Below are 26,712 nucleotides of genomic sequence, written 5' to 3'. Positions count from 1 at the left end.
GCCATTTCTTGTCCAGTGGGTGATTTTGTATTCTGGTGGGCATGTCTCTATGATGGCGGGGTCTGTAGGGCCGTGGAACCATGTTTCCGTGATGAATAGAAGATCTAGGTTCTCTGTGGTAATCCAGTCTAGTATGTCTACTGAGTTGCTTACTGCTGATCTAGCGTTGATGTATCCTATTCGGATTGAGTGGTATGGTTCTGTAGGGAGGTTAGATGTGTTTATTTTTATTAGTTGTCTGTTTCCTCGGTGGTTGAATTTGTCATCGTTGTTTTTTTTTTTTCTCTTTCTGTTGGTGGTGTTCGTATGTGGAGATTTTTCCTTTTGGTTGGTTATTGTATTTTTGGTCTGGTGAGTTGTTAATAGGTTGTACATAGAGTTGGTGAATTGTGGTTGGGTTGTTGTTGATGTTGGGGGTGGTCCGTGCGTGGTAGATTATGGGAATGAGATAGATTATTATCAGTAGCTTATTAGTGTTCATGTTGGATTTTTGTGGACGGTGTTCGTGGGAGTGTTGGGTATTGTTGGTGATATCAGTAGTTTTTGTAGGCAGTGTTCGTGGGAGTGTTAGCAGTCATTTATAAGATATTTATAAGATGGACATATAGGAGCATTTAGAAGCAAAACAATATGAGAGGCTTTTAGCATGTGTTTGAAGGCAGTAATGCAATTAAAACATTTATGCTAGCATTTGAACAATAGGTGTAGCAGTCAATTGTAATACAGGCATTTAAAGCATTTAGAAGTAAGGCAGCTAGAAGCAAGGCTTAGAAGCAAAACAATATGAGAGGCTTTTAGCATGTGTTTGAAGGCAGTAATGCAATTAAAACATTTATGCTAGCATTACATGATCAGTGTAGCAGTCAGTTATAATACAAGGCACTTAAGCATTTAGAAGTAAGGCAGCTAGAGGCAAGGTTTGTAAGATCTTGATGTGCATTTAAGAGTAACAATGCAGTTAAAACTTTTATGCTCGTTAGATTTTAGAAAGAATCTTACAACAATATTTCAGCAACCAGCAATTCGATTAAAGCATCTATGCTTACAGTTTATCTCTAGAGTTTCTTGCTATAATGTTTTGGCAGGCAATCAAACAATGGTTAACCTGAGCGGCAGAGGTCTAAGGGTGCGTTCCACCGTCTGCTCTCTGGCCCACGTCCGCACTCATTCACCTCTCTGTTCACATGAGTGGGATCAAGTCCAGCACCCTTCAGGCAGGGTTCCGTCCCGTCCTGTGCAGGTTCGCCGGCGGTGCTTGTCAGCCGAGGTCCGCACTAGCGCTGAGCAGTCGTGTTTGATGCGATTCACGTGGTCCAGGCATGGACTGCTCCGGGCTTCACGTCGTGGTGGGAAGTTGTGCCCGGTCGGGTCCCCTGGCAATTCCTCTCTGCCTGGAAGGCCTTTTGGGCCTGTGTGTGATCGTCCGCACCACTCACCTTCCCCTTGAGAGCAATCCGGTGGCACCTGCGGCCTGCGTCACTCTGGCATCTATATGGGAGGCGATTGCCAAGCTAACAAGATCTGTGAGCAACAGAATTGATACAGTAGAAAAATCTATAGATGGTATACTGACTCAAGTGTCTAATTGTTTTATTCTGTTCTGGCGCTAATTTTAGAGCGCTGTTTGGAACAGCGCGGGGCTTCTGATCATCGGGCTGTCAATGATTTAAATCATCATTAAAATCTACTCGTGTAAGAACTGTTTCCTAAAATACAGCAGAATCAATTCTTTGTCTTTCATCATAACAGTGGCAGGTACAAAAGGGGAGATTGAAAGGGTAAATTCAGCTAGAAAGTGATCTGACCAAGGAACTTGCTTCCATATCAAATTTCTAACTCCTAACTATGATGAAAAACCTGTGTAAGTCAATAAACAATCCAATGAATGTCTTCTCTCATGTGTAGGATAGAGAGTGCATAGGAATGTGTTGCTGAGAGAAAATCTATAACCTCTTGGTTATTACTATGTTCTAAATGGAGATTCATATCCCATCTAATCCTAGCCCTTACCTTTTTGCTCCATATTTCAATTATTTAGCTTAAATGACTAAGCATTTAATTACATCTGTTCCTAACTCAAGCTTTACTGGTCTAACATTATATGGTGTATTTTACTTTCTGTAAATATATTATGAACATGCTCATGCTTTTCTAATTGTTATGTAAACTGCATTAAACCTGAGTTCTGCTCGGGTTAATGCGGGATAGATGTCATAAATAAATAATAAAACTGTTGTAGAAAATCAAGGACAACTTAATAAAATAACAGATGAGATTAAAGTCCTAAAGGTAGGTCAAATAAAACTGATGAAAAATTCAGTGGACCTTCAATTTGCTACTGGCCTGCAACCTTAGGCTTTTGAACTTTCTCAAGGTCCAAATGATCTCTCCGAGAGAACTCTTTAATATACACATGCAGGAAGTTTTGAAATTATCTAGCAAATCTTTTCCTCCAGTAACTAAGATCTTTTACCTGTTTTTTAAACAAAGACAGTCTGATGTTCCATCTGGTACTGGCCCTCCAGCAGGTGGAGACTGAGAACTTTGACTCTAGAGACAGCCAATAAGAGCCCTGGCTAGAAAGAGATAGATTCAGTTTCCTCAGTTTCCAGCAGGTGGAAGGTCGTGAGCCCTTTAGTCTCTTTGCTTTCTGCTCTCTTTCTTTAGCTTAAAAAAAAAAAAGAGTTTGAGTGCAGAGTGTCTTTGGCAGACTAAGGAGTTTCTTTCTGTGCACCACTGTCTTTTGTCTTATTCTGGAGGCTGAGGCCCACAGTGGTCTCTAACAGCCTTTACATATGGTGGCTTTTGTTTTGGCTCACAGCTCCAGGATCAGCTCTGCCTTAGTGTGAGTTCCCACTAAAAAGAAAAAAAGAAGGCCGTGCTGGTACTTCCACATAACAGCGCAACTTGATGGCAGAGAAACTCTGCCGTTGCATGGTTTGTCAGCGGCAGGGAATCTGGCTTGCGATACCTGGAAGTACTGCACTGTAATGAAAGTGTCTCCTGAGGCAGGTCCCTCTCATGCCACTTCTTCGACTGTCGTGGTTCAGCAAGATTCAGGGGTCAGGAAAGATAAGGTGCCGGTTCCTGTTTTGGAGGGAAACTCCACTATTTTGGCCTCACATTGTGTGATGGCGGACCAGCCAGCTTCTATGCCACTGCACTAGGTGGAAGTCTGGAGCAAATCTGCCTGTACATCCTGCAGGAACGGAGGGGGTTTTTTCCTCCCGAATTTGTCCTGCAGATGTACAAAGCCTTTATGTTACAAAAATCAGGTCCACCTTCAGCCCCTTTAGGCGGGTGCTTGGAGAGGCAGGTGGTCTCAGCAAAGCAGCCTAGGGGATTTGGAGGAGGATCTGGGTTTTGAGCTGGACCAAGAAATACCCATGCTGGAGGAGGCCAAATTTTAGGAGGACACTCTCTTTCCGGGTGAGGATCCATCATTGGTTAAAATCTTTCACAAAGAGGATTTGCAAGAGCTTATTTCTTTGGTGGCCACTACATTGCATTTTGAAGATGAGGAGCCTATGGCCGTGGAAGGCCGCAAGGTAGATCTCCTGGTGAAGGGCATAAGAATACCAGGTGGGACCTTCCCTGTGCACCAGGATATCATTCAGGCACAGTGGGATATGCCGAACTGTTTCTTTAGAGTCGCTAGGTCTGTGGTTCTTCTCTATCCAGTCCCTGATTCAGACAAGCCTCCAGTAGTGGATGCGGTGGCCTCAGCTGTTACAAAGAGAAATACTGTCCCCACAGATGAGGGTACATCACTCAAGGATGTTCAGGACCATTGTATGGAGGCCCTGTTAAAGAGTAGTTTTGATGTCTCTGCATTGGTGGTCCAGGCAGCTGTCTGTGGTTCCTTGGTATCCAGGGCTTGTTTCCGCTGGTCTGAGAGAGTCCTGGATTGAATTTCAGATGATCTTGTTTTGATAGATGCTGAAGTGGCTAAGATTGAGATGGGTTCTGTCACAGTCTCAGGCTCTAAGCAAACTGTCACGGACGCAGGAACAATGTGAGCTCTTGGGCTGCTGTTGATGAGCGGCAACAGCAGGCAAAACTCTCCAACCAGGTCTGGAACAACAAGGACTAGAACAGCAGGACTAGAACTGAAACTGAAGGCAGGAAAGACGGAAACAAGCAGACTGGAACAACAGGACTGGAGCTGAAGCTGTAGGCAGGCAGGACTAGAACAAGCAGGACTGGAACAACAGGACTGGAGCTGAAACTGTAGGCAGGCAGGACTGGAACAACAGGACTAAAGTTGAAGCTGTAGGCAGACAGGACTGGAACAACATGACTGGAGCTGAAGCTGTAGGCAGGCAGGACTGGAACAACAGGACTGGAGCTAAAGCTGAAGGCAGGCAGGACTGGAACAAACAGGAATGGAACAAGAAGACTGCAGTTGAAGCTGTAGGCAGGCAGGACTGGAACAAGCTCTAGGCAAGGCAGACTAGGCAGACTCAAGGCTGGACAAACTAGGTAGAGTTCAAGGTGAGACAGACTAGGCAGAGCTCAAGGCTGGACAGACTAGGTAGAGTTCAAGGTGAGACAGACTAGGCAGAGCTCAAGGTTGGGCCACATGGAGGGGCATAATCGAACAGAAACGCCTATCTCCATGGGCGTTTATCTCCGAGAACGGGTCCGTGAAGGGGCGGGGCGGATCGTATTTTTTAAAAGAAAAAGACGCCCATGTTTTATTCGTCAAGGTGTGAGCTGGGCGTTTTTGCTTTTCAGCGATAATGGAAAATGAAATCGCCCAGCTCAAAAACGAATAAATCCAAGACATTTATTCGTGGGAGGGGCCAGGATTCATAGTGCACTGGTCCCCCTCACATGCCAGGACACCAACCGGGCACCCTAGGGGGCACTTTTACAAAACCAAAAAAACAGGTAAAAGAGCTCCCAGGTGCATAGCACCCTTCCCTTGGGTGTTGAGCCCCCCAAATCCCCCTCAAAACCCACTGCCCACAAGTCTACACCATTACTATAGCCCTAAGAGGTGAAGGGGGGCACCTACATGTGGGTACAGTGGGTTTGGGGGGGTTGGACGACTAGTAGCATTAAGCAGCACAATTGTAACAGGTAGGGGGGGGATGGGCCTGGGTCCACCTGCCTGACGTCCACTGCACCCCCTAACAACTGCTCCAGGGACCTGCATACTGCTGCTTGGGAGGAGGGTATGACATTTGAGGGTGAAAGTAAAAAGTTGTGAAACATCATTTGTTGTGGTGGGAGGGGGTTAGTGACCACTGGGGGAGTCAGGGGAGGTCATCCCCGACTCCCTCTGGGGGTCATCTGGTCATTTAGGGCACTTTTGGGGGCCTTATTCGTGAAAAAACAGGGTCCAGGAAAAGTGTCCTAAATTCTAGCTCAAAACTGTTCCATTATCGGCGAAGGGCGCCCATCTCTGTTCGCCCGATAACCACGCCCCAGTTCCGCCTTCACCACGCCTCCGACACGCCCCCGTCAACTTTGTCCGCACCCGCGACGGAGTGCAGTTGAAAGCGTCCAAAGTTCGGCTTTCGATTATACCGCTTTATTTGTTTTTGTGAGAAGAACGCCCATCTCCCGATTTAGGTCGGAACTTGGGCGTTATTCTCGTTCGATTATAAGCTGGATAGCCACACAAACACACAAGAGAACAAATAGGGAATAACCAAGACAGAAGTGCAAACACCAACACACAGACAAGCAGAAGAACTAAGGCAGATGTGCTAAGCCTACACACAGACAAACAGAAGAACTAAAGCAGAAGTGCTAACCCTAGCACACAGACAGACAGAAGAGCTAAGCAGAAGGGCTAACCCTAGCACAGATACAAACAGAATAACTAAAGCTGAAGTGCCACACAAGCACACTAACTAGGAAACAGGACAGAAGTGCTATACAAGCACACCAACTGGGAAACAGGGCAGAAGTGCAAACAAGCACACCGACAAACCTGGAGACCTTTGGCTTTGCAAAGGCCCTGAATGAATGTCCTGATCTTCCTTATAAAGGCCCTCACTGATGATGCCACAACTACAGAACAGAGGCAGGAATCACACTGAACACCAGAATGAGGCTTGGAACATATAGGAAGTGGAAGCACTACAGGAAAGAGGCTTGAAACACACTGAACACCAGAATGAGGCTTGGAACACACAGGAAATGGCAGCAAGGGCAACAATGCAAAGGAAAAGAACAGACTGGAGCCACCTCTGAAGCTGACCACCTGATGACAAGGTGAGACTGAAAGTGGAGTCACGACCACAGTCGTGACAGGCTCAGCCATTTTGGTGGATGCTTTATACAATTTGCTGAGAGCCTCTTCTAAATCTATGACCTTATGAGTGGCTGCAAGACGTTCTCTTTGGCTGCAAGGTTGATCAGCGGATGTGGCCTTTAAGTCTAAGCTGAGCAGGTTCCCTTTTCGGGATCCCTTTTGTTTGGAAAATAGTTGGACAATTTAGTCCGCAGTCTGGGAGATACTAAGAGGGGCATAATCGAAGGGGACGCCCAAGTTTTGCTGAGGACGTCCTCACAAAACATCCTGGTGGAGAGGCGGGGAAACCCGTATAATCGAAACAAGATGGACGTCTATCTTTCGTTTCGATAATACGGTCGGGGACGCCCAAATCTTGAAATTTAGGTCATCCTTAGAGATGGTCGTCCCTAGACTTGGTCATTTCTGATTTTCGGCGATAATGAAAACTAAGGACGCCCATCTCAGAAACGACCAAATGCAAGCCCTTTGGTTGTGGGAGGAGCCAGCATTCATAGTGCACTGGTCCCCCTCACATGCCAGGACACCAACCGGGCACCCTAGGGGGCACTGCAGTGGACTTCACAAATTGCTCCCAGGTACATAGCTCCCTTACCTTGTTTGCTGAGTCCCCCAAAACTCACTACCCATCACTGTACACCACTACCATAGCCCTTACGGGTGAAGGGGGCACCTATGTGGGTACAGTGGGTTTGTGGTGGGTTTTGGAGGGCTCACATTTACCACCACAAGTGTAACAGGTAGGGGTGGGTGGGCCTGGGTTCGCATGCCTGAAGTGCAATGCACCCACTATCACTGCTCTAGGGACCTGCATACTGCTGTGATGGACCTGAGTATGACATTTGAGGCTGGCATAGAGGCTGGCACAAACTATTTTTAAAGGTGTTTTTTGAGGGAGGGAGGGGGTTAGTGACCACTGGGGGAGTAAGGGGAGGCCATCCCCGATTCTCTCCAGTGGTCATCTGGTCAGTTCCGGCACCTTTTTGTGGCTTGGTCGTAAGAAAAACAGGACTAGGTAAAGTCATCGAAGTGCTTGTCAGGGACGCCCTGTTTTTTTCCATTATGGGTCGAGGACGCCTATGTGTTAGGCACGTCCAAGTCCCACCTTTGCTACACCTCGGACACACACCCGTGAACTTTAGTCGTCCCCACGACGGAAAGCAGTTGGGGATGCCCAAAATCGGCTTTCGATTATGCCAATTTGGGCGACCCTGTGAGAAGAACGCCCATCTTCTGATTTGTGTCAAAAGATGGGCGTCCTTGTTTTTCGAAAATAAGCCTGTAAGGTGCCTCGGCTTCCAGAAGACTGACCTAGGTCGTCCAATTGCGGACTGTTTGCTGGCCACAGTCAGGGACGAGATTTTTGCTGGTATAGGCCTGGTTGAGTGTCTCTGGCTCATGGGTCCTGGTTCTTTCACAGAAATCAGTCCTTTTGAGGAGTTTGATGGAGAGGCAGAGAAGCAGGAGCCTCTTTCCTGTCAACAGCCCATCCTGCCCAATGAAGGTTGCCGGATCCAGCCTCTGATTCCAGTGGGAGCATGCTTAACACAGTTCTATTGGAGGTGGGCCCAGATTACATAAATAAATAAGTATTGCCATACTGGGACAGACTGAAGGTCCATCAAAACTCTGCATCCTGTTTCCAACAGTGGTCAATCCAGGTCACAAGTACCTGGCAAGATCCCAAAACAGTACAATACATTTTATGCGGCTTATTCTAGAAATAAGTAGTGGATTATGACGTCTAAACGTTTGACGTCCCCACGTGTTTTGAAGCCTATTAAAACGAAAGCATCTTTTGGTGCCATTTGCCATTTTGAGAGTGCCAAGAGTGGAAAGTTTTGTGTGATTGCTATAATTTTGCTATCCTGGATAAAATTTGAGAGCCTTTTCCCCTGACGTAGCCTATAATGGTGAAACAGGGAACCCCTGTCGAGATTTTTGGAATGTACTTTGGTCAAGACTGAGGACAGATGATATCTTCCAAGATAAGTACTGAGTTTACACTGATTGGTAATGTCTTTTTACATGCTTTCTAAAGCTTATGCTATATCCTGTATCTTTATTTTCGAGTTAAAGTGGAGTTTTTTTATGACTAATAATAGGTTTGTTTCCAGTTTACTCTGGTCTTTTTTCTCCACTTTTTTGTTGTTTACAAGTTATATGACATCCTTTGAGATACATAATTATATTGTAGAAGTTTTTTGAGGTTTGTGATTGTGAATTCTACAGATTCTGTACAGTGTGATAATTGAAACCACCCATTATTATAGTGTTGCCCAATTTGCCAGCTTTCCTAATTCAACATTTCTTAATCTGTCTATTCGTTCTGTCCGAGCAGACAGTAGTACAGCCCTACAAGAATACTCATTCCTTTAACACATGGAATTTCTATGCATAATGATTTCACACTGCTATCTGTTTCATGTGGAATGTTTATTTTATTTAACTCAGTTCCCTCTTTAACATATAGCGCAACCCCCCTCCAATTTGATCCTTTCTATCATTGCGATACAATTTGTACCCTGTTAACACAGTGTCCCATTGATTGTCCTCTTTCCACCAAGTCTCTGAGATGACAATTATATCTACCTCATCATTTAGTGCTATATACTCTAACTTTACCATTTTATTTTTTAGGCTTCTAGCATTTATATACAGACACTTCAAATTGTGTTTTTTCCTTGGATCTACAAGCTGCTTAGAAGTTGGCGGGGATTATGTGCATCCTTTATCTTGCACTCTCATTAAGCATACCTGGCTTACTTTCAGCATTGTTGAAACCTCTCTACTGGGATTTCCTAAACTTCCTGTTTCAGTAGTATTCTTCAGGGATACTCCACACTGAAACATGCGCTCCTGGGCAACTGTCGGCTTTCCCCTCCATTATAGTTTAAAAGCTGTTCTACCTTCTTTTTAAAAGTTAACGCCAGCAGCCTGGTTCCATGCCAGTTAAGGTGTAGCCCATCCTTTAGGAACAGTCTCACCCTTTCCCAGAATGTTACCCAGTTCCTAACAAATCTGAATCCTTCATCCTTCACCATCATCTCAACCACACATTGAGACTTCAGAGCTCTGCCTTCCTTTTGGGTCCTGCGCGTGGAATGGGGAGCATTTCTGAAAATGCTATCTTGGGGGATCTGGACTTCAGCTTTCTACCTAAGAGCCTAAATTTGCTTCCAGAACTTCCCTCCAAGACAGTTGGCTCCTCTCCAGCACTGTGTAAGATCCTGTCTAGGTGACGTGTGAGATCCGCCACCTTCGCACCAGGCAGGCAAGTAACTGGGCAATCCTCACATCCACCACCAACCCAGCTATCTACATGCATTGGTTGTGGGTACATTTTTGAGACTAGTTCGTGACCAACTAGATGGATTGTTCTGGGGATATTAATTAAAGGTGGATACATTAATTGGGTAATTACCACAATGGGTAGATCAATACTTGCAGTTATTGTTGAAAATATGTTGTTTGAATTCATGTTAGAATTATGTTTATTAATGCTGCTACTATGCAAAATTTATGCCACCAATAGCAGAGTCTGGTTGGGTTTTTTTGAGCTGGAGCATAGAGAATTGGGTGGAGCGTTGAAGTGTGTGTGAGTGCCAGTGTTATGGAATTTTTTGTATGCTGGGACAAATATATAGAGCATAGTGGCAGAAACATAGCTCAGAGTTTAGGTAAGAGCCAAGATAGTGGAGGTGGGGAAATCTGGATTTTGTGGGAATTTGCTTTTCTGCTCTGAACAATAGAGGACTAAAGAGGGAAGATAGCAAAACTGACTTGGATAAAGAGCAATGGCATGGATGACAGCTCAGATATTTGACTAGAGCAATTTTTCAACTGTAATTTGAATTTAAATACTGGGGGGAAATTGGGAACTAGCAGCATATAGAATCAGCTAACAATATACAACGCCTTTTATAATCTGTGCAACTGAATCCTCTCAGAAAAAAAAGAACTGTATAATTAGTTGCTTTGAGAAGACATGCAAAAGGAATCTGCAGTTCAACCTATTCTTCCCACACCCTTCTTTTCCCATGAATGACCTTACTTCCTCCCAATAGGTCTAAAAACAGCAATCAAGCACTGCATATTGGAAGCAGTCCTTAAGAAACAATAACTTTCCTTTTCTGTTTGACTGAATTGCATTCCACTCTCATACTATGACTTCACTTACATAAAACATCCATCCATCCGTCCATCTATTTATGTAATACTGCTCACTCATCTTAATTATCATAATATCTATCTATATATAATATTCACATCCCTGAATTCTGCAGTATTTTCAGTAATAAGCATAGAAATAACTACTGCAAAAATTACATTGACACTGTACCACCCCTCTGAGATCCCACAGTTTTAGCATGATTCAGTACATAAATAATTGTATTTTCATTGTTATGGCATTGCCCAAAACCTGTAATGATCCAAGTTTGTGCTGCAGTTCATTGCACCAGAAGTGAGTCAGTTTATCCATACAAAATTTATGTATATTTGAATTTTAATATGGAATTTATATTCCACTTTTACCAAATCATGTTTGGTTTAAGTTAGATTTTCTAACCTTAACATAATTCAGTAATCACTTGGAGCTTGCTAGAGAATACAATTCAAAAAGCTAATTAAGCAAGCTAAACTCTCCTTACTGGAGGAGTGGCCTAATGGTTAAGGTGGTGGACTTTGGTCTTGAGGAACTGAGTTCATTTCCTACTTCAGGCACAGGCAGCTCCTTGTGACTCTGGGCAAGTCACTTAACCCTCCATTGCCCCATGTAAGCCGCATTGAGCCTGCCATGGGTGGGAAAGCGCGGGGTACAAATGTAAAAAAATAAAAATTATAATTACAGAGGAAAAGACTTCAGAGCTTTGCCTTCACTTGCGATGTTATCACTGTGAAGGTTTCACTCTCCAGAATTCACACCCTGAGCATCCGTTTATATAGTGCAAATTTCTGTGGGGCCTTCTTCATAAGTCAAAAAACCTCTGATTTATTCTAATTTTTGTTTTTATTTTCTTATTATTTTCTCTTATATATATTTTCATCGATTGTGTTGTAAATACTCTTCTATCAAATTCAAGATACATAGTCTGGGGTACTTATCTTATTCAGTAGCATGAGCTGTTGGGCACGCTCTACAGCTAGCTCCTGTTTCACTGTTGCTTCTTCAGGAGCTGTGCCCTTATTTTCCGTAAGTACCCTATAAGAAAGGTTTACAACAGAATAATCTTACTAAGAAGGAAGAAGAGATATGAAAGTCAATGGAGTAGCCAATGGAGTAGATAGAAGAGTACTTACAACGCAATCGATGGAAATATATATATAAAAGAAAATATAAGAAAATAAAAACAAAATTTAGAATAAATCAGAGGTTTTTTGACTTATGAAGAAGCCCCCCAGAAATTCGCACTATAGAAACGGATGTTCAGGGTGTGAATTCTGGATAGTGAAACCTTCACAGCGATAACATCGCAAGTGAAGATGGAACTCTGAAGTCTTTTCCTCTGTAATTATAACGCAGTAGAATTGCAGTAAGGAGAGTTTAGCTTGCTTTATTAGCTTTTTGAATTCTAACATTAACATAGCAAAATAAAAGGACATTTTTACTAAACTGGAGTAAAATTTGTAGTTACTGCAGCTTAACATGGGATTTTATTTTGCAGTAGCTGAAAATTTAAGGCAGAAGCTATTGTGGGCATTCCCACATTTTTTTTATCGTAGGTTGTGTGTTAACATTCAGATTAACGGTACCTGTTTGTAACCTAAGGGTTAATGGAAAAAAATAAATAAACCACGACTACTAACAACAGGTGTTGGGTATACCATCTCAGATACAACGGATCGCAGGAGGGTGGTGACATGTTCTCAGGAGGCAGTAAGTGGTCCCATGTTAACTCACTTAGAAACCACAGGACAACCATACTACCATCTAAGGGATCTCAGGCTTACCGTATTTTTCGGACAATAAGACACACTTTTTCCCCCAAAATTTGGGAGAAAAATGGGGGGTGCGTCTTATAGTCCGAAGGTAGAGATTTAGCAGGCCGCCAGCCCTCCGAGTTCGGGATCGCCCTCCCTAGGGTTACCTCCCCTCCCCCCGGCCCTGTCACCACCTCTCCCCTTACTCACGCGATCTTCCCTGGTGGTCTAGTGACGTCGGGGCAGGAAAGAGCCCCCTCTTTCCTGCCCAGTGCGCTGCTCTGCATCCTCCTGTATGCTGCCTGTGACGGTCTCGGCGAGATTCAAAATGGCCGCCGAAAATTGAAGTGGCCTCGCGAGACTTCAATTCTCGGCGGCCATTTTGAATCTCGCCAAGACCATCACAGGCAGCATACAGGAGGATGCAGAGCAGCGTGCTGGGCAGGAAAGAGGGGGCTCTTTCCTGCTCCGACGTCACTAGACCACCAGGGAAGATCGCGTGAGTAAGGGGAGAGGTAGTGACATAGCCGGGGGGGGGGGGAGGGGAGGTAACCCTTGGGAGGGCGATCCCGAACTTGGAGGGAGGGATTCGGACAAGACGCACCGGAGCACCTAGGTTTTACAGGAGGGAAAAAGTGCGTCTTATAGTCCAAATTGTTTCTCCTATTTCCCTCCTCTAAAACCTAGGTGCGTCTTATGGTCCGGTGCGTCTTATAGTCTGAAAAATACGGTATATAAATTTAGACAGTGCTAGAATGCATCTATCCCAAATGAGGATGCTATAGCAAAAAGGTTTGCGTCTTTCCACTGCACTAAGCTGATATTGGCCCTGCTGCTGAATTATAGTGGGCTAGTGATAGACAAAAAAAGTGATCATTACCTGTTACCAATGGACAACATTTAGTCAAAAGGAGTTACTGAAAACTCATACATGCTTATTGATGAAAAAATCAATCCATATTGTGCAAGCTGATTTGCAAATTCCAACTGTGTTTTGTATTTTCATAGAATAGCCTTCCTGAGCTGGTCCATCATGTTGTTTTACCATATTCAAATCTTGTCTAAAAAGAACAATTGATGGAAGTTAAATTGTTGTCAAGTTATTCTGGTGCTGAAAGTTGAATTCTAGAATAGAATTTCTGTGATACATCAGCCCCTGGATTCTATATATATGATGCACAAAATTGACTAATGAACTAATTAGTGCAGATAATTAGGTGCTAATAATCCTTATTGGCGCTAATTGGCAACAAATTAGAATTTATGCATGCATCTTACTAGGCATACTGTAAAAAGATGTGCACATAATATCTAGTGTGTGGATCCAAAAAGGGGACGTGGCCATGGGGAAGAGCATGGGCAGTCCAAGGATTTGCATACAGTGTTACAGAATATGCCCGATCCACATCTGATTTAGGCACTGGAATTTATACCAGGTTTCAGTTGGTGTAATTTAGGCGCAGATCCTGCTGCTAGGTTCTATAAAAGGTGCCCAACTCAAAGACTCAGTCTGACTGAGTAATTGATTGGAATGCAGGGTACAAATATTCTACATGTAATTTAATCTCACTGAGTTTGTTGCTCAGAATGTTCATGTCAATACTTTCTTTTTGAAAACAACTTCCAAAGATACTTTTTGGAAAAAAAAAACCAGCCTAAAAATAATGGGGCTCACTTTCGAAAACGAAAAACGTTGAGAAAGTGTCATAAAGAACTTTCTGGACAGATTTCTTCTCAAAACGTCCAAATCTGTATTTTTGAAAATTGTTTCGCAGACGACTATCTATTCATTTCATCTCCAGTGCATCCAAATCACAAGGGGGCGTTTCAGCGCCTTTTTGAAGGCGAGATTAAGGCATGTCTAAAACTTGCACGTTTTATAGCCATAGTGTAACAAAACCAAAACGTCTAGGGCAAAAACTTCAAACATTTTGGTCTAGACCTGTTTTTCTAATGATTACGACCAGCCTACTCATTTTCAAAAGAGAAGGGTGCCCATCTTCCAACACAAATCGTGAGATGGGCGGCCTGCTCTCAGGGTCGGCCAAATCGGCAAAATTGAAAGCCGATTTTGGCTGCCCTCAACTGCTTTGTGTCGCGGAGCCGGCGAAAGTTCAAGGGGGTGTGTCAGCAGTGTACCGAAGGCGGGATGGGGGAGTAGTTAGGAGATGGCCGGCCTCGGCCGATAATGGAAAAAAGAAGGGCGTCCCTGACAAACATTTGGCCGACTTTACTTGGTCCATTTTTTTTCACAACCAAGCCTCAAAAAGGTGCCCCAACTGACCAGATGACCACCGGAGGGAATGGGGGATGACCTTCCCTTACTCCCCCAGTGGTCACCAACCCCCTCCCACCCAAAATTTTTTTTTTTTGCCAGCCTCTATGCCAGCCTCAAATGTCATACCCAGCTCCATGACAGCAGTATGCAGGTCCCTGGAGCAGTTTTTAGTGGGCGCAGTTCACTTCAGACAGGTGGACCCAGGCCCATCCCCCCCTACCTGTTACATTTGTGGTGGTAAATGTGAGCCCTCCAAAAGCCCCCAAAACCGACTGTACTCACATGTAGGTGCCCCCCTTCATCCCTAAGGGCTATGGTAGTGGTGTACAGTTGTGGGGAGTGGGTTTTGGGGGGATGTGGAGGGCTCAGCACCCAAGGTAAGGGAGCTATGCAGCTGGGAGCAATTTGTGATGTCCAGTGCAGTGCCCCCCCAGGGTGCCCGGTTGGTGTCCTGGCATGTGAGGGGGACCAGTGCACTACGAATGCTGGCTCCTCCCAAGACCAAATGCCTTGGATCGATAATACGGTTGGCTCTGCCCCTTCCTGGGGCTGTCGCCGGAGATGGGCGCCCTTAGAGATGGGTGCCCCCGTTCGATTATGTCCCTCAGATGACCACTGGTAATGTAGGGATGTGTACCTGGAAGCATTTATATGACGTCCACTGCAGTATCCCCTAGGGTGCCCCATTGCTCTCCTGGGATGTCGGGGGACCAGACTGCTCAAAATGCTGGCTCCTCCTACATACATTTTTTGAAAATGGCCTAAAATGATAAACGCACAAAGCACAAAACTGTGTTTGAAATGGTATTTTCAAAAATCTTTCTTCAAAAATGGGTATATTTCCTATTCGGATTTGGTACATTTAGCTCAAAACGTCCAAAGTCTGACTTAGACGCACTATCAAAAATTCCACTGAATGTCTACTAAAAACATAATTTTTACTAATTTAGGAGGTCTTTTACTACAGCGCGCTAGTGATTTTAGTACACGCTAATGATTAGCGCATGCTAAGCGCTAACATGCCTTTGTAAAAAGACCCCTTAATGATGCACATCTGTATCTTTCTTGGTCTGTATCTTTTCAAATGTTTAATTTTTGTCCCTTTTCATTTTCAGGGGCCCTTTTACACAGCTGCGGTAAGCCCAACGCAGGCTTATCGCTCGCTCTTCCGGGACTACCACCAGCTCAACATGGGCGTCAGTGGTAGTCCTGCCCTGAGCATGCACCATTTCCAGGGGTAAAAGAAAAACCCCAGAAATGGCTTGCGCAGCGATAATCTGGCGGTAATCGGGCATCACCGTGTGCTGCCAGTTTACCGCCAGGTTAGTTCAGGAGCCCTTATCTCCACCTGAATGGTTCTCTTACTGCATGGCCATGTGTGTCTGGGGACTTTTTTTATCTGCTGTGGAAAAAGGGCCCTGTTTCGCGGGAAAAATGGCCTCCACTGCTAGCGTAGGTCCCTTTTTCCCGCAGCTTGGTAAAAGGACCCCTCAGTGAATTAACAAATGTTATGATTTGTGGTATTTGGTGATAGTTGCTTGTCTGGAAATTACTTTTACTTTATCTCTTCTTGCCCTCTGAAATTGTAGATTTTTCTAGAGCAAAGATCTTCACTATTTCTCAAGTGGAGGCCACTTTTGCCAAAAGTTCAATGTTGCTGGAGACAGGAACTGCTCATTTGAACTCAGAGTGATTCATGTAACTAAAATTAAAACAGTACAGTCTACCACACTCACTCTCTCTCTCTCTCTCTCTCCCTCCCTCTCTCTCAAGCTGTCTTTAACATATACCCCCTTCAGCTCATTTTCATCAACATTCACTCTCTTCCCTCCTTCTAGTCCTCTCACCTCAACATTGTCCCTTCACCACTGACTCTCCTCCACTCTTCCAGTTTCAATTCCCACCCACTTCTCCTACCAGTCAGCGTCTATAATTCTGTTTCTACCCTCATTCTCTCCAAGCTGAATTGATTATCAGTTTGGTTTTTTTCCTGACCTTCTCCAAAAGCTTACTGCTGGCACCCCCTCTGAAATAACTGTCCTGTTTTTTTTTCCCAAGTATCACATGACTTTCAGTGAGTTTTAGTCATGCATTCTCCAGATCCCATAGCATTCTCATAGGTTCATGAGAATAACATATGACTTTGAGCAGAGAGGGGCCCTTTTACTAAGCTGTGTAAGAGTCTACGCATGCCTAACGCATGCCAAAATGGAGTTACCGTATGGCTACCCCATGGCTTTTGCAGTAATTTCATTTTTGGTGTGCGTCCGATATGTGTGGCTGACAAATAATTTTTATTTTCTGCTGCGCGTATTGGACATGGGCCAAGTGGCATTTGGCGCTCATAGGTCATTACCGCCCGGTTACCGTCGGTGAGACTTTATCACTAGGTCAATGGCTGGCGGTAAGGTCTCAGACCCAAAATGGACGCTTGGCAATTTTCATGTTGCCGCATGTCCATTTTTGGCAAAAACTTAAAAAAGGTATTTTTTGTAGGTGCGCTGAAAAATAATTCTGCGTGCACCCAAAACACACATCTACACTACCGCAGGCCATTTTTCAGCGCACCTTAGTAAAAGGACCCCTGAGAGTGGTGCTATTCCAGGTGAAATCAGAACAGTTTGTCGGAGATGGTGTTGGCAGCAAGCATTTTGAAAAAGTGATAGAGGTTGTATTGAGGGAAGAGTTAGGGTGTTGTGTATAGGGTTGATGGGAACTACCACTGAGGCCTTAAAATGGGGGTGTTATTATAATGCACAAAAAACAGTGGTTTATTTCATGCATCTTCATTCTGGGAATCCTGGAAATCTGACTGGTTAGGTGTATCACCAGCAGAGAATTGAGAAGCACTGGTGTATGGTAGGGATATGCATTCTGGTTGCATTTCATTTTGATTTGGAAGATCTTCCTGAATTTAATTTTGTTTATATTTTCTTTGTTTTTGTTTCACTTTGTATGTATATTTTTGCAAATAGCATGATTAATTTGCAAATAGCACATGTGAAAAATGAAGCAAAACAAAAATAAAATTACACACACACACACACACACACACACACACATATACAGTTTTGAAATGTAATTAAACAAGCGTGTTTCCTTGCATTTTTTTGTTTTGTTTCAAAATAAATGCATATCACTACAGTATATATCACACTGTTTGTTGTAATAAATTCCATTATTAATTTTTTTGAACATCTGTATCAGCATTTCAATGGATATAATTTAATCCATATACCTTCTGATCTACAGGCAAGAACATTTTAACACAAATCTTCTGTGCTTGAAATAAATTATACAGTACCACAAAGGTTGCCAGGTCTGCTTTACACAAACACATTTTCAGTCTCATGGGTATAAATTCTAATTACTTATATAACTTTTGCATAAGCTTTAATTCTGTAAAAAGAAATGAACTGTTTGACTTCTGTACTAAAACATTTTGATGGAAATTTTAATTATATATTCCATTCATGTGATTTTTATTTCTTCAATAGATTCGGATCTACAGATATGCCAGCACAGAACTCCTACCTGCTGTACCAAGAAGATGGAAGAAAGCTACCAAACAGCAGTACGAAGGGAGCTTATTCAGACCATTCAAAGTTTAAACTTTGAGCTTAAATATATGATTGTTGATCATCTTACAGCTTTCCAAGGTAAATGTAGTAACTTCATGGCAGTTGAATACAACACTATCCCTCTAATTCTATAAAAGTTGCCAAAAATTGTACATGGCAATTTGGGCATGTGCCCAATTTGCACGAGCAATTTAATTGAATAACAAGCCAATTAGTGCAAACAATTTAACAAGCAATTATTGACAGTAATAAGATTTAATTGGCATTTACGTGCGTAAATTTAGGCATGAGATTCGTGCCTAAACTTTATGTGCGATCTGAAAAGGGGATGCAGAAATCGGAAGGTCATGCACATTGTTATAGAATAACGGGGATCTGTGCCTAATGTAGGCAAGTACATTTGCACCGCATTTCAGTTGGTGCAAATGACCAGGCCTAAAGTTAGGCGCAATTCCCGGACTAAGCACTGTTCTATAAACTGCACCCAACTTTAAGCGCATCTGATAGAATAGTGTGTTTTTGGCGCCATACATAGGATCTAGCCCTTTGGATGTTACTTACTAATGGTTATTTGTATGATATTGCTATTATTATTATTTTTTTTTTGTTACATTTGTACCCCTTGAAAGTTACCTGCCTCAGGGACCATTACATCAAATAGTAGGCCTAAACTGAATGGATAATGGTAGTGGTAGTCACTGCACAAGTACATTCAGTGCCATACTGGAATTTAAATTAAAATGGTGACTACCTCTGCTGAAAATTATTCCATTGATTTTAAAAGGTGTTTGTGTAATTGATCGACTTCAATATTATACTTGTGCAATAATTATATATTGTGACTTCCATTGGACCTAATTGAGGGGTTCTTTTACTAAGCCATGGCAAAAAGTGGCCTGCAGTAGTGTGGGCATGTGTTTTTGGTGCGTGCCAGGCCAATTTTTACTGGATCTGGGAAAAAGGGTTTTTCTTCAATGTGTTGGGAAAAGGGCCTTCTGCAAAATTGAAACCAGCACGCACCTATTTATGGCCTGAGCCCTTAATGCCACGTGCTACATGTGCGGTGACCAGTCGGCATGTGCCAACTGCCGATTAGCGCCGGAAACACTGTGCCCGATAGGAAATAAAAAAACATAATTTGTCCTGGTACCAAATCTGAAATTACCACCAGGAGGGAGCGCTAGCCTGGTGGTAGTCTTTTTGGCATGCACTGCACTGCACTCCCATAGAGCCTACTGCGTCTTTGTAAAAGGGCTCCTAAATAAAGGGCTGTAAATATCATGTTGAAAATGTAACTCCAAACCAATTACCTTAGTCTGGGCAATATTCTGACAGGAGTAAGCTAAATGTTTTCTGCCCAATTCCATCTTAGAGAATGATTACATATCTAGAATGGCTAATGGGGTTGGGGCTCATGGAGCTGATTGTCTTATTTATGTGAGGGGCTGTCCAAAAAGCCTGGATAAATAAGTTTTGCTTTACAGAAGATACTAGATCTAGAAATCATTCTTAGCCTACTTGCCAAAGTGAAGAGGGCATATATGGCTATAAATGTGTGTGCGTGTATCCATAAATATTCCTGCTTTGGTATTCTATCCTTACCAGATTTTCATGACTCATTGAGCAGTAAAAAAAAAAAAAAAGTCAGTGTGTGTGTGTGTTCTTCTTTGGGTGATCCAAGTACTACACAAAAGACTTATGTACAAAAATTAGACTCCATTAAGTCTGCAAGAAATGTATTTATACTTAGGGGGTATTTTACTAAGGTGCACTAGTGTTTTTAGCTTGTGCTACAAATCATCTGGCGTTACACGCTGAGATGCCCGTTATATTCCTATGGGCATCTCAGCATTAAGTCTCATTGCCACCTGGGTTTAAACTGGTTATTCTGATCCCTAGTGTAGTGTGGTGGTACTATTACTAAGCGTCAAGCAGTTAAATAAGGAGCACACTTGGAATTTTTGGTACCAAGGTCTTTGGAGGCAGCCTAAATGTCATAGAAGCTGGATTCAGGAATCCAAGATCCCATGAGGCCAGGTTTGGAACCATGGAAACGAGTCTCTGGAGCTGGACATTCTGGTATAGATTTAGGAACAACCATGGGAAACAGAGTCTCTGAAGTTGAGTTCTCTGGTTAAGAAGCAGAAATAGCAAGAGCTGGAGTCTCTGGAACTGGAGTCTGCAGTATGAGAGCCCCTGAAACCAAGACTGGAATACCAGTACTACTACTACTATTTATCATTTCTATAGCACTACAAGGCATACGCAGCGCTGTGCACCATACACAAAAAGACAGTCCCTGCTCAAAGAGCTTACAATCTAGATAAGACAGGTAAACAGACAGAACGATTAAGGGTAAGGGAATAAATAGGTGAGGATAAAGGACAGGGCAAGTGAGTAGTGGTTAGGGGCAGTTCGGCAAACTGAAGAGTAGCAAATCTCCTGGACCGGATGGTATTCATCCTAGAGTACTGATAGAACTGAAAAATGAGCTTGCGGAGCTACTGCTAGTGATATGCAACTTATCCTTAAAATCGAGCGTGGTACCGGAAGATTGGAGGGTGGCCAATGTAACGCCGATTTTTAAAAAAGGCTCCAGGGAAGATCCAGGAAATTATAGACCGGTGAGTCTGACATCAGTGCTGGGGAAAATGGTAGAGGCTATTATTAAAAAGAAAATTACAGTGCACATCCGAGGACATGGATTACTGAGACCAAGTCAGCACGGCTTTTGTGTGGGGAAATCTTGCCTGACCAATTTACTTCAATTCTTTGAAGGAGAAAACAAACATGTGGACAAAGGGGAACCAGTTGATATTGTGTATCTGGATTTTCAAAAGGCGTTTGACAAGGTACCTCATGAAAGGCTACAGAGGAAATTGGAGGGTCATGGGATAGGAGGAAATGTCCTATTGTGGATTAAAAACTGGTTGAAGGATAGGAAACAGAGAGTGGGGTTAAATGGGCAGTATTCACAATGGAGAAGGGTAGTTAGTGGGGTTCCTCAGGGGTCTGTGCTAGGACCGCTGCTTTTTAATATATTTATAAATGATTTAGAGATGGGAGTAACTAGCAAGGTAATTAAATTTGCTGATGACACAAAGTTATTCAAAGTTGTTAAATCGCGACAGGATTGTGAAAAATTACAAGAGGACCTTACGAGACTGCGAGACTGGGCGGCTAAATGGCAGATGACGTTTAATGTGAGCAAGTGCAAGGTGATGCATGTGGGAAAAAAGAACCCGAATTATAGCTACGTCATGCAAGGTTCCACGTTAGGAGTTACAGACCAAGAAAGGGATCTGGGTGTCGTCGTCGATAATACACTGAAACCTTCTGCTCAGTGTGCTGCTGCGGCTAGGAAAGCGAATAGAATGTTGGTATTATTAGGAAAGGTATGGAAAACAGGTGTGAGAATGTTATAATGCCGTTGTATCGCTCCATGGTGCGACCGTACTTTGAGTATTGTGTTCAATTCTGGTCGCCGCATCTCAAGAAAGATATAGTAGAATTGGAAAAGGTGCAGCGAAGGGCGACTAAAATGATAGCGGGGATGGGACGACTTCCCTATGAAGAAAGATTAAGGAGGCTAGGGCTATTCAGCTTGGAGAAGAGATGGTTGAGGGGAGACATGATAGAGGTATATAAAATAATGAGTGGAGTGGAACAGGTGGATGTGAAGCGTCTGTTCACGCTTTCCAAAAATACTAGGACTAGGGGGCATGCGATGAAACTACAGTGTAGTAAATTTAAAACAAATTGGAGAAAATTTTTCTTCACCCAACGTATAATTAAACTCTGGAATTCATTGCCGGAGAAAGTGGTGAAGGCGGTTAGCTTAGCAGAGTTTAAAAAAGGGGTTGGACGGTTTCCTAAAGGACAAGTCCATAAACCGCTACTAAATGGACTTGGGAAAAATCCACAATTCCAGGAATAACATGTATAGAATGTTTGTACATTTGGGAAGGTTGCCAGGTGCCCTTGGCCTGGATTGGCCGCTGTCGTGGACAGGATGCTGGGCTCGATGGACCCTTGGTCTTTTCCCAGTATGGCATTACTTATGTACTTATGTACTTATGGTCTGTTGCTGCCCTGTCCCCTGCATAAGTGCCATTGTTTGTAGTAGCCCCCCAACAGAGGTAATCTTAAGCCTTTCTCTTCCTAAATGCCGTTCCTCTCCATTTAAGTATACAATGCAGAATAACAAACCAAGGGCCCCTTTTAACAAGCTGCGGCAAAAGGGGGCTTGTGCTGGTGGCTGCGCGGGAAGTAAAGCACTTGCCACACAGCCATTTCAGGGGTGAGCCCTTACCACCACCCATTGAGGTAGCTGTAAGGGGTCTCATACTAATCTGGCAGTAACCGGGCAGTGCACACGCGTTTATTTTTTAGCGTGGGAGCACGTTTGGAGATGGAGAATAGGTATGCCCTTAATCGGTTAGTGTATGGGCATATGTTTTTGTAGCACTGGATATGATGGCGCGTTAGGGGTAGGAAGTACCGCCAGGCTGCTGTGGTAGCCCAGCAGTACTTCCTGTTTAGCAAGCGGTAAGCCCACGATGGGTTTACCGCTGCTTAGTAAAAGGGGCCCCAAGGGCTCTGTTTACTAAAGTGTGCTAGCAGTTTTAGTGCATGCTAAAATTAGCGCATGCTAAACGCTAGAGATGCCCATGTATTCCTAAGGGCATCTCTAGTGTTAGTGCACGCTAAAAATGCTAGCATGCCTACAGCGTGGCTTAGTAAACAGGGCCCAAATAAATAAGTGAACAAATCAAAACAATGCATGGGAAGTGTCATAAAGTAATGATACAAATTAGAAGAACATTTAAAAAAGTTGAAGGTGTACATGGTTGAGTGAAGTCAGATAGTAGACAAGATGTAGTTTTTTTAATACAAACCACTTTAGGGTAAAAGTTTTGAAACTACTTTGTTAGCTATATACATTTCATATCTATAAATGATTCATGTTAAATTCCACCATTTGACATAATCTCCCAAATCTTTCCAAGAAGCTAATTCAAATTTTAGTGCAATAGAAAGTAAAGTGTTAAGCAATAAACAGTCATGTTCTTTAAGTGAAGATCGTGAAGATCTAAAGCAGATAGCATTCAAGAAAAGATATATAGGACCTGAAATGTTAAGAATAGTGCTAATGGTGTTACATAATACTGGAAAGTATGTTTTTATACGCAACAGGACATTGCTTACATGACCAACAATTTTTTGAAATGGAAGGATCAGTATAACTAAGGGTCTTTACCGCAGGTTAAAAAGGCACTACCGTGGGACATGCTCAGGCATCCTGTGGTAGTTCTGGAATTGGCACACGCTTTTATTTTATAGCGTGGGAGCATGTTTGGAGATGGAGAGTAGGTATGCCCTTAATCAGTTAGTGTATGGGCATTGGTGCATAATGACCAATTAGCGTGGGAGCCTCTGGGGCTCATTTTCAAAGCACTTAGCCTCCCAAAGTTCCATAGAAACCTATGGAACTTAGCCTCCCAAAGTGCTTTGAAAATATGCCTCTCTACCACCTACAAAATAGTAATGGGCACACGCTAATTAGGGAATTAGAAAATGGCCATTAATAGATAAAAAGAAATTGCGGTCATTTTATAGCTGCACTAATAGTGTCCTCAGCGCACAGAAAACCCATGTGCTAAAAAGAGCACAGACCACTTTTTAGCATAGCTTAGTAAAAGGGCCCCTTTGATTTCAGCGGTGTCCAAAGGGATCACATTTTTGGGGGGTGGGAGGGGGGTTAGTGACCACTGAGGGAATAAGGGATGTTTAGGGCACCTTTTTGTGCCTTATTCGTTATGGAAACAGGTCTAGCTCAAAACATCCTGGACAATTTTGTTTTGTTGCATTATGGCTGAAAAACGTCTAAGTCTTAGGAATACCCAAGTCCCGGCCTGAACATGCCCCCGACACACCCACTTGAGATTTGGACGCACTTCTGATGGACTTCATAGGAAAACGTCTAAAAATAGATTTTGAAACTATTGATTTGGACGTTTTTGTGAGAAAAACGTCCAAATGCTGCTTTATGCCACATTTTAGATGTTTTTCTGTTTTGAAAATGAGCCCAATAGTCTCCTTTACTTACTAGATGTGATCTTTTCCATGTTAATTTTAGAGGAAGACAGTTAGGCTCATTTTCAAAAGAGAAGGACGCCCATCTTTCGACACAAATCGGAAGATGGGCGTCCTTCTCCTAGGATCGTCCTAATCGGTATAATTGAAACCTGATTTTGGACATCCCCAACTGCTTTCCTTTGCAGGGATGGCCAAAGTTCAAGGGGGCGTATTGGAGGTGTAGCGAAGGCGGGACCTGGCCGTGCCTAACACATGGACGTCCTCAACTCATAATGGAAAAAAAGGGTGTCCCTGATGAGCACTTGGACGACTTTACTTGGTCGTGTTTTTCTTACGACCAAGGCACAAAAAGGTTCCCGAAATGACCAGATGACCACCGGAGGGAATCAGGGATGATCACCCCTTACTCTCCCAGTGGTCACTAACACACTCCCATCCTCAAAAAACATCTTTAAAAATATTTTTTGCCAGCCTCAAATGTCATACTCAGGTCTATCACAGTAGTATGCAGGTTCCTGGAGCAGTGTTAGTGGGTGCAGTGCACTTCAGGCAAGCGGACTCAGGCCCCTCCCCCTCCCTACCTGTTACGTTTGTGGAGGAAACAGCGAGCCCTCCAAAACCCACCACAAACCCACTGTACCCACATCTAGGTGCCCACCTTCACCCATAAGGGCTATGGTAGTGGTATACAGTTATGGGTAGTGGGTTTTAGGGGGGGGTTGGGGGGCTCAGCACACAAGGTAAGGGAGTTATGTTCTTGGGATCAATTTATGAAGTCGACTGCAGTGCCTCCTAGGGTGCCCAGTTGGTGTCCTAGTATGTCAGGAGGACCAGTGCACTATAAATGCTGGCTCCTCCCACGACCAAAGGGCTTGTATCTGGTTGTTTCTGAGATGGGCGTCCTTGGTTTCCATTATTGCCGAAAATCAGAAATGACCAAGTCTAGGGACGACCATCTCTAAGGACGACAAAAATTTCAAGATTTGGACTTCCATCTTGTTTTGATAATACGGGTTTCCCAGCCCCTCCATCAGGACATTTTGCGAGGACGTCCTCAATAAAACTTGGGCATCCCTTTCGATTATGCCCCTCAGTAAGTCCCTATCAAATTGAATTCCTAAATATTTAATTGAAAAAATTGTGGAAAAATTATGCATATTAGGAGTTCTTTTTGATCCTCACCTTTCCTTTATGCATCACATCAGTAAGGTCATTCAACACTCTTTTTTTGTACTACAGCAGATTCGATCAGTGAAACCTTTCCTACCTACTTCATGTATATGTATATTACTTCTCACCCTGGTTATTACACACCTCGATTATTGCAATTCTTTGTTCTCTGGCTTGCATTTATCCTCTCTTAAACGCCTACAGCTTGTACAGTGCACAACTGTAAGACTACTTTATAATGCCTGAAATTTTGACCATGTTACCTCCCCCCCTTAAGCAAGAATATTGGCTCCCCATCTTTTACCATGTTACTTATAAATTGCTTCTTGTGATCTATAAGGGTCTACCAGCAGCTCCTGATTACATTTTCAAGTTGTTCATTCCCTACTCCCATTCCCATTCCCTTCGATCCTTTCAACAGTCTCTTCTTCATCTACCCCCCCCCCCCATGTCATACACCTTGAGAGCACCCATGTAACTGCTTTTGCATACATTCTCCCATCACATCAAATTTGAACCCATCTACCCTCTCTTTTAAAACCTTCTCAAGTCCTGTCTGTTCTCTCAAGCATTCCCTGGCTAACTTCTCCTGATAATCACTGGACTCCTCTTTCTCCTTTCTCTTTCTCTTCTTATCTTTCCCTTTTATCTCTTCCTTGCTTTGAGTTTTATTATTAACCGCCCAGCTGCCATATAGCGATTGGCAGTATATCAAGTATACTAAAAAACATAAATAAATAAATACCCATTTTAAGGGAAAACCAGTAATGAAGAATGGAACACAATGATCATTTAATTGCATCAATTGTGTCTTGTCCCAATTAATTTTGTAATCAATTAGGGAAGAGATATGAGAAATCAGTGTATTGAGTTCAGACTTCTACGGTATGTGCCTAATCATGGCTAGACAGGTAGGCCAGTCTCAGGCAGACTTCTACGGTCTGTTCCCTTATTGTGGCTGCAGAGATTTAGATGAGCTGGAGTGGGCTTCAGTGACAGCTTCAGTAGTTGGAGAATAAGCCTAGTGTTGGGCAGACTTCTACAATCTGTGCCCTGAAAATGACAAGGACAAATTAAGATCAAGTATGCATATGTAGTATCATATCATACCTTATCCTATGAGTTTATTTTGTTGGACAGACTAGATGGGCCATATAGGTCTTTATCTGCCATCATCTACAATGTTCCTAAGATGATTGAGGGTTGGATAAATATAGCAGCACGTCATTGGCATAGGCCGAAAGTTTGAATTCAGTGTTGCCTAACTGAACAAACTTTAAAATTGGAATTTTGGCAAACTGCAGCCAAAAGAGGCTCAAGGGCCAGGTTAAATAGTAAAGGCAAAATTGGGCAGCTTCGGCGCATCCCTCGTTTTAAAATAAATATATCAGAGA

General features: G+C 43.2%; 1 protein-coding gene across 2 annotated transcripts in view; it reads left to right on the top strand.

The window, feature by feature from the left end:
- Positions 1 to 26,712, top strand: part of LOC115478870 (glypican-5-like) — a 1,084,132-nt gene that overhangs the window by 85,283 nt on the left and 972,137 nt on the right. For both annotated transcript variants that reach the window (XM_030216505.1, XM_030216504.1), the window contains exon 2: positions 17,966 to 18,127. In XM_030216505.1, coding sequence (XP_030072365.1) covers positions 17,966 to 18,127 — 162 coding nt within the window. The remainder of the gene's footprint in view (positions 1 to 17,965; positions 18,128 to 26,712) is intronic.

This window comes from Microcaecilia unicolor, chromosome 10 (genome assembly GCF_901765095.1).
Source record: "Microcaecilia unicolor chromosome 10, aMicUni1.1, whole genome shotgun sequence".
In the NCBI taxonomy this organism is placed as follows: Eukaryota; Metazoa; Chordata; class Amphibia; order Gymnophiona; family Siphonopidae; genus Microcaecilia; species Microcaecilia unicolor.
The sequence above is the reverse complement of the archived record's forward strand: the minus strand, read 5'-3'. Positions and strand labels throughout refer to the sequence as shown.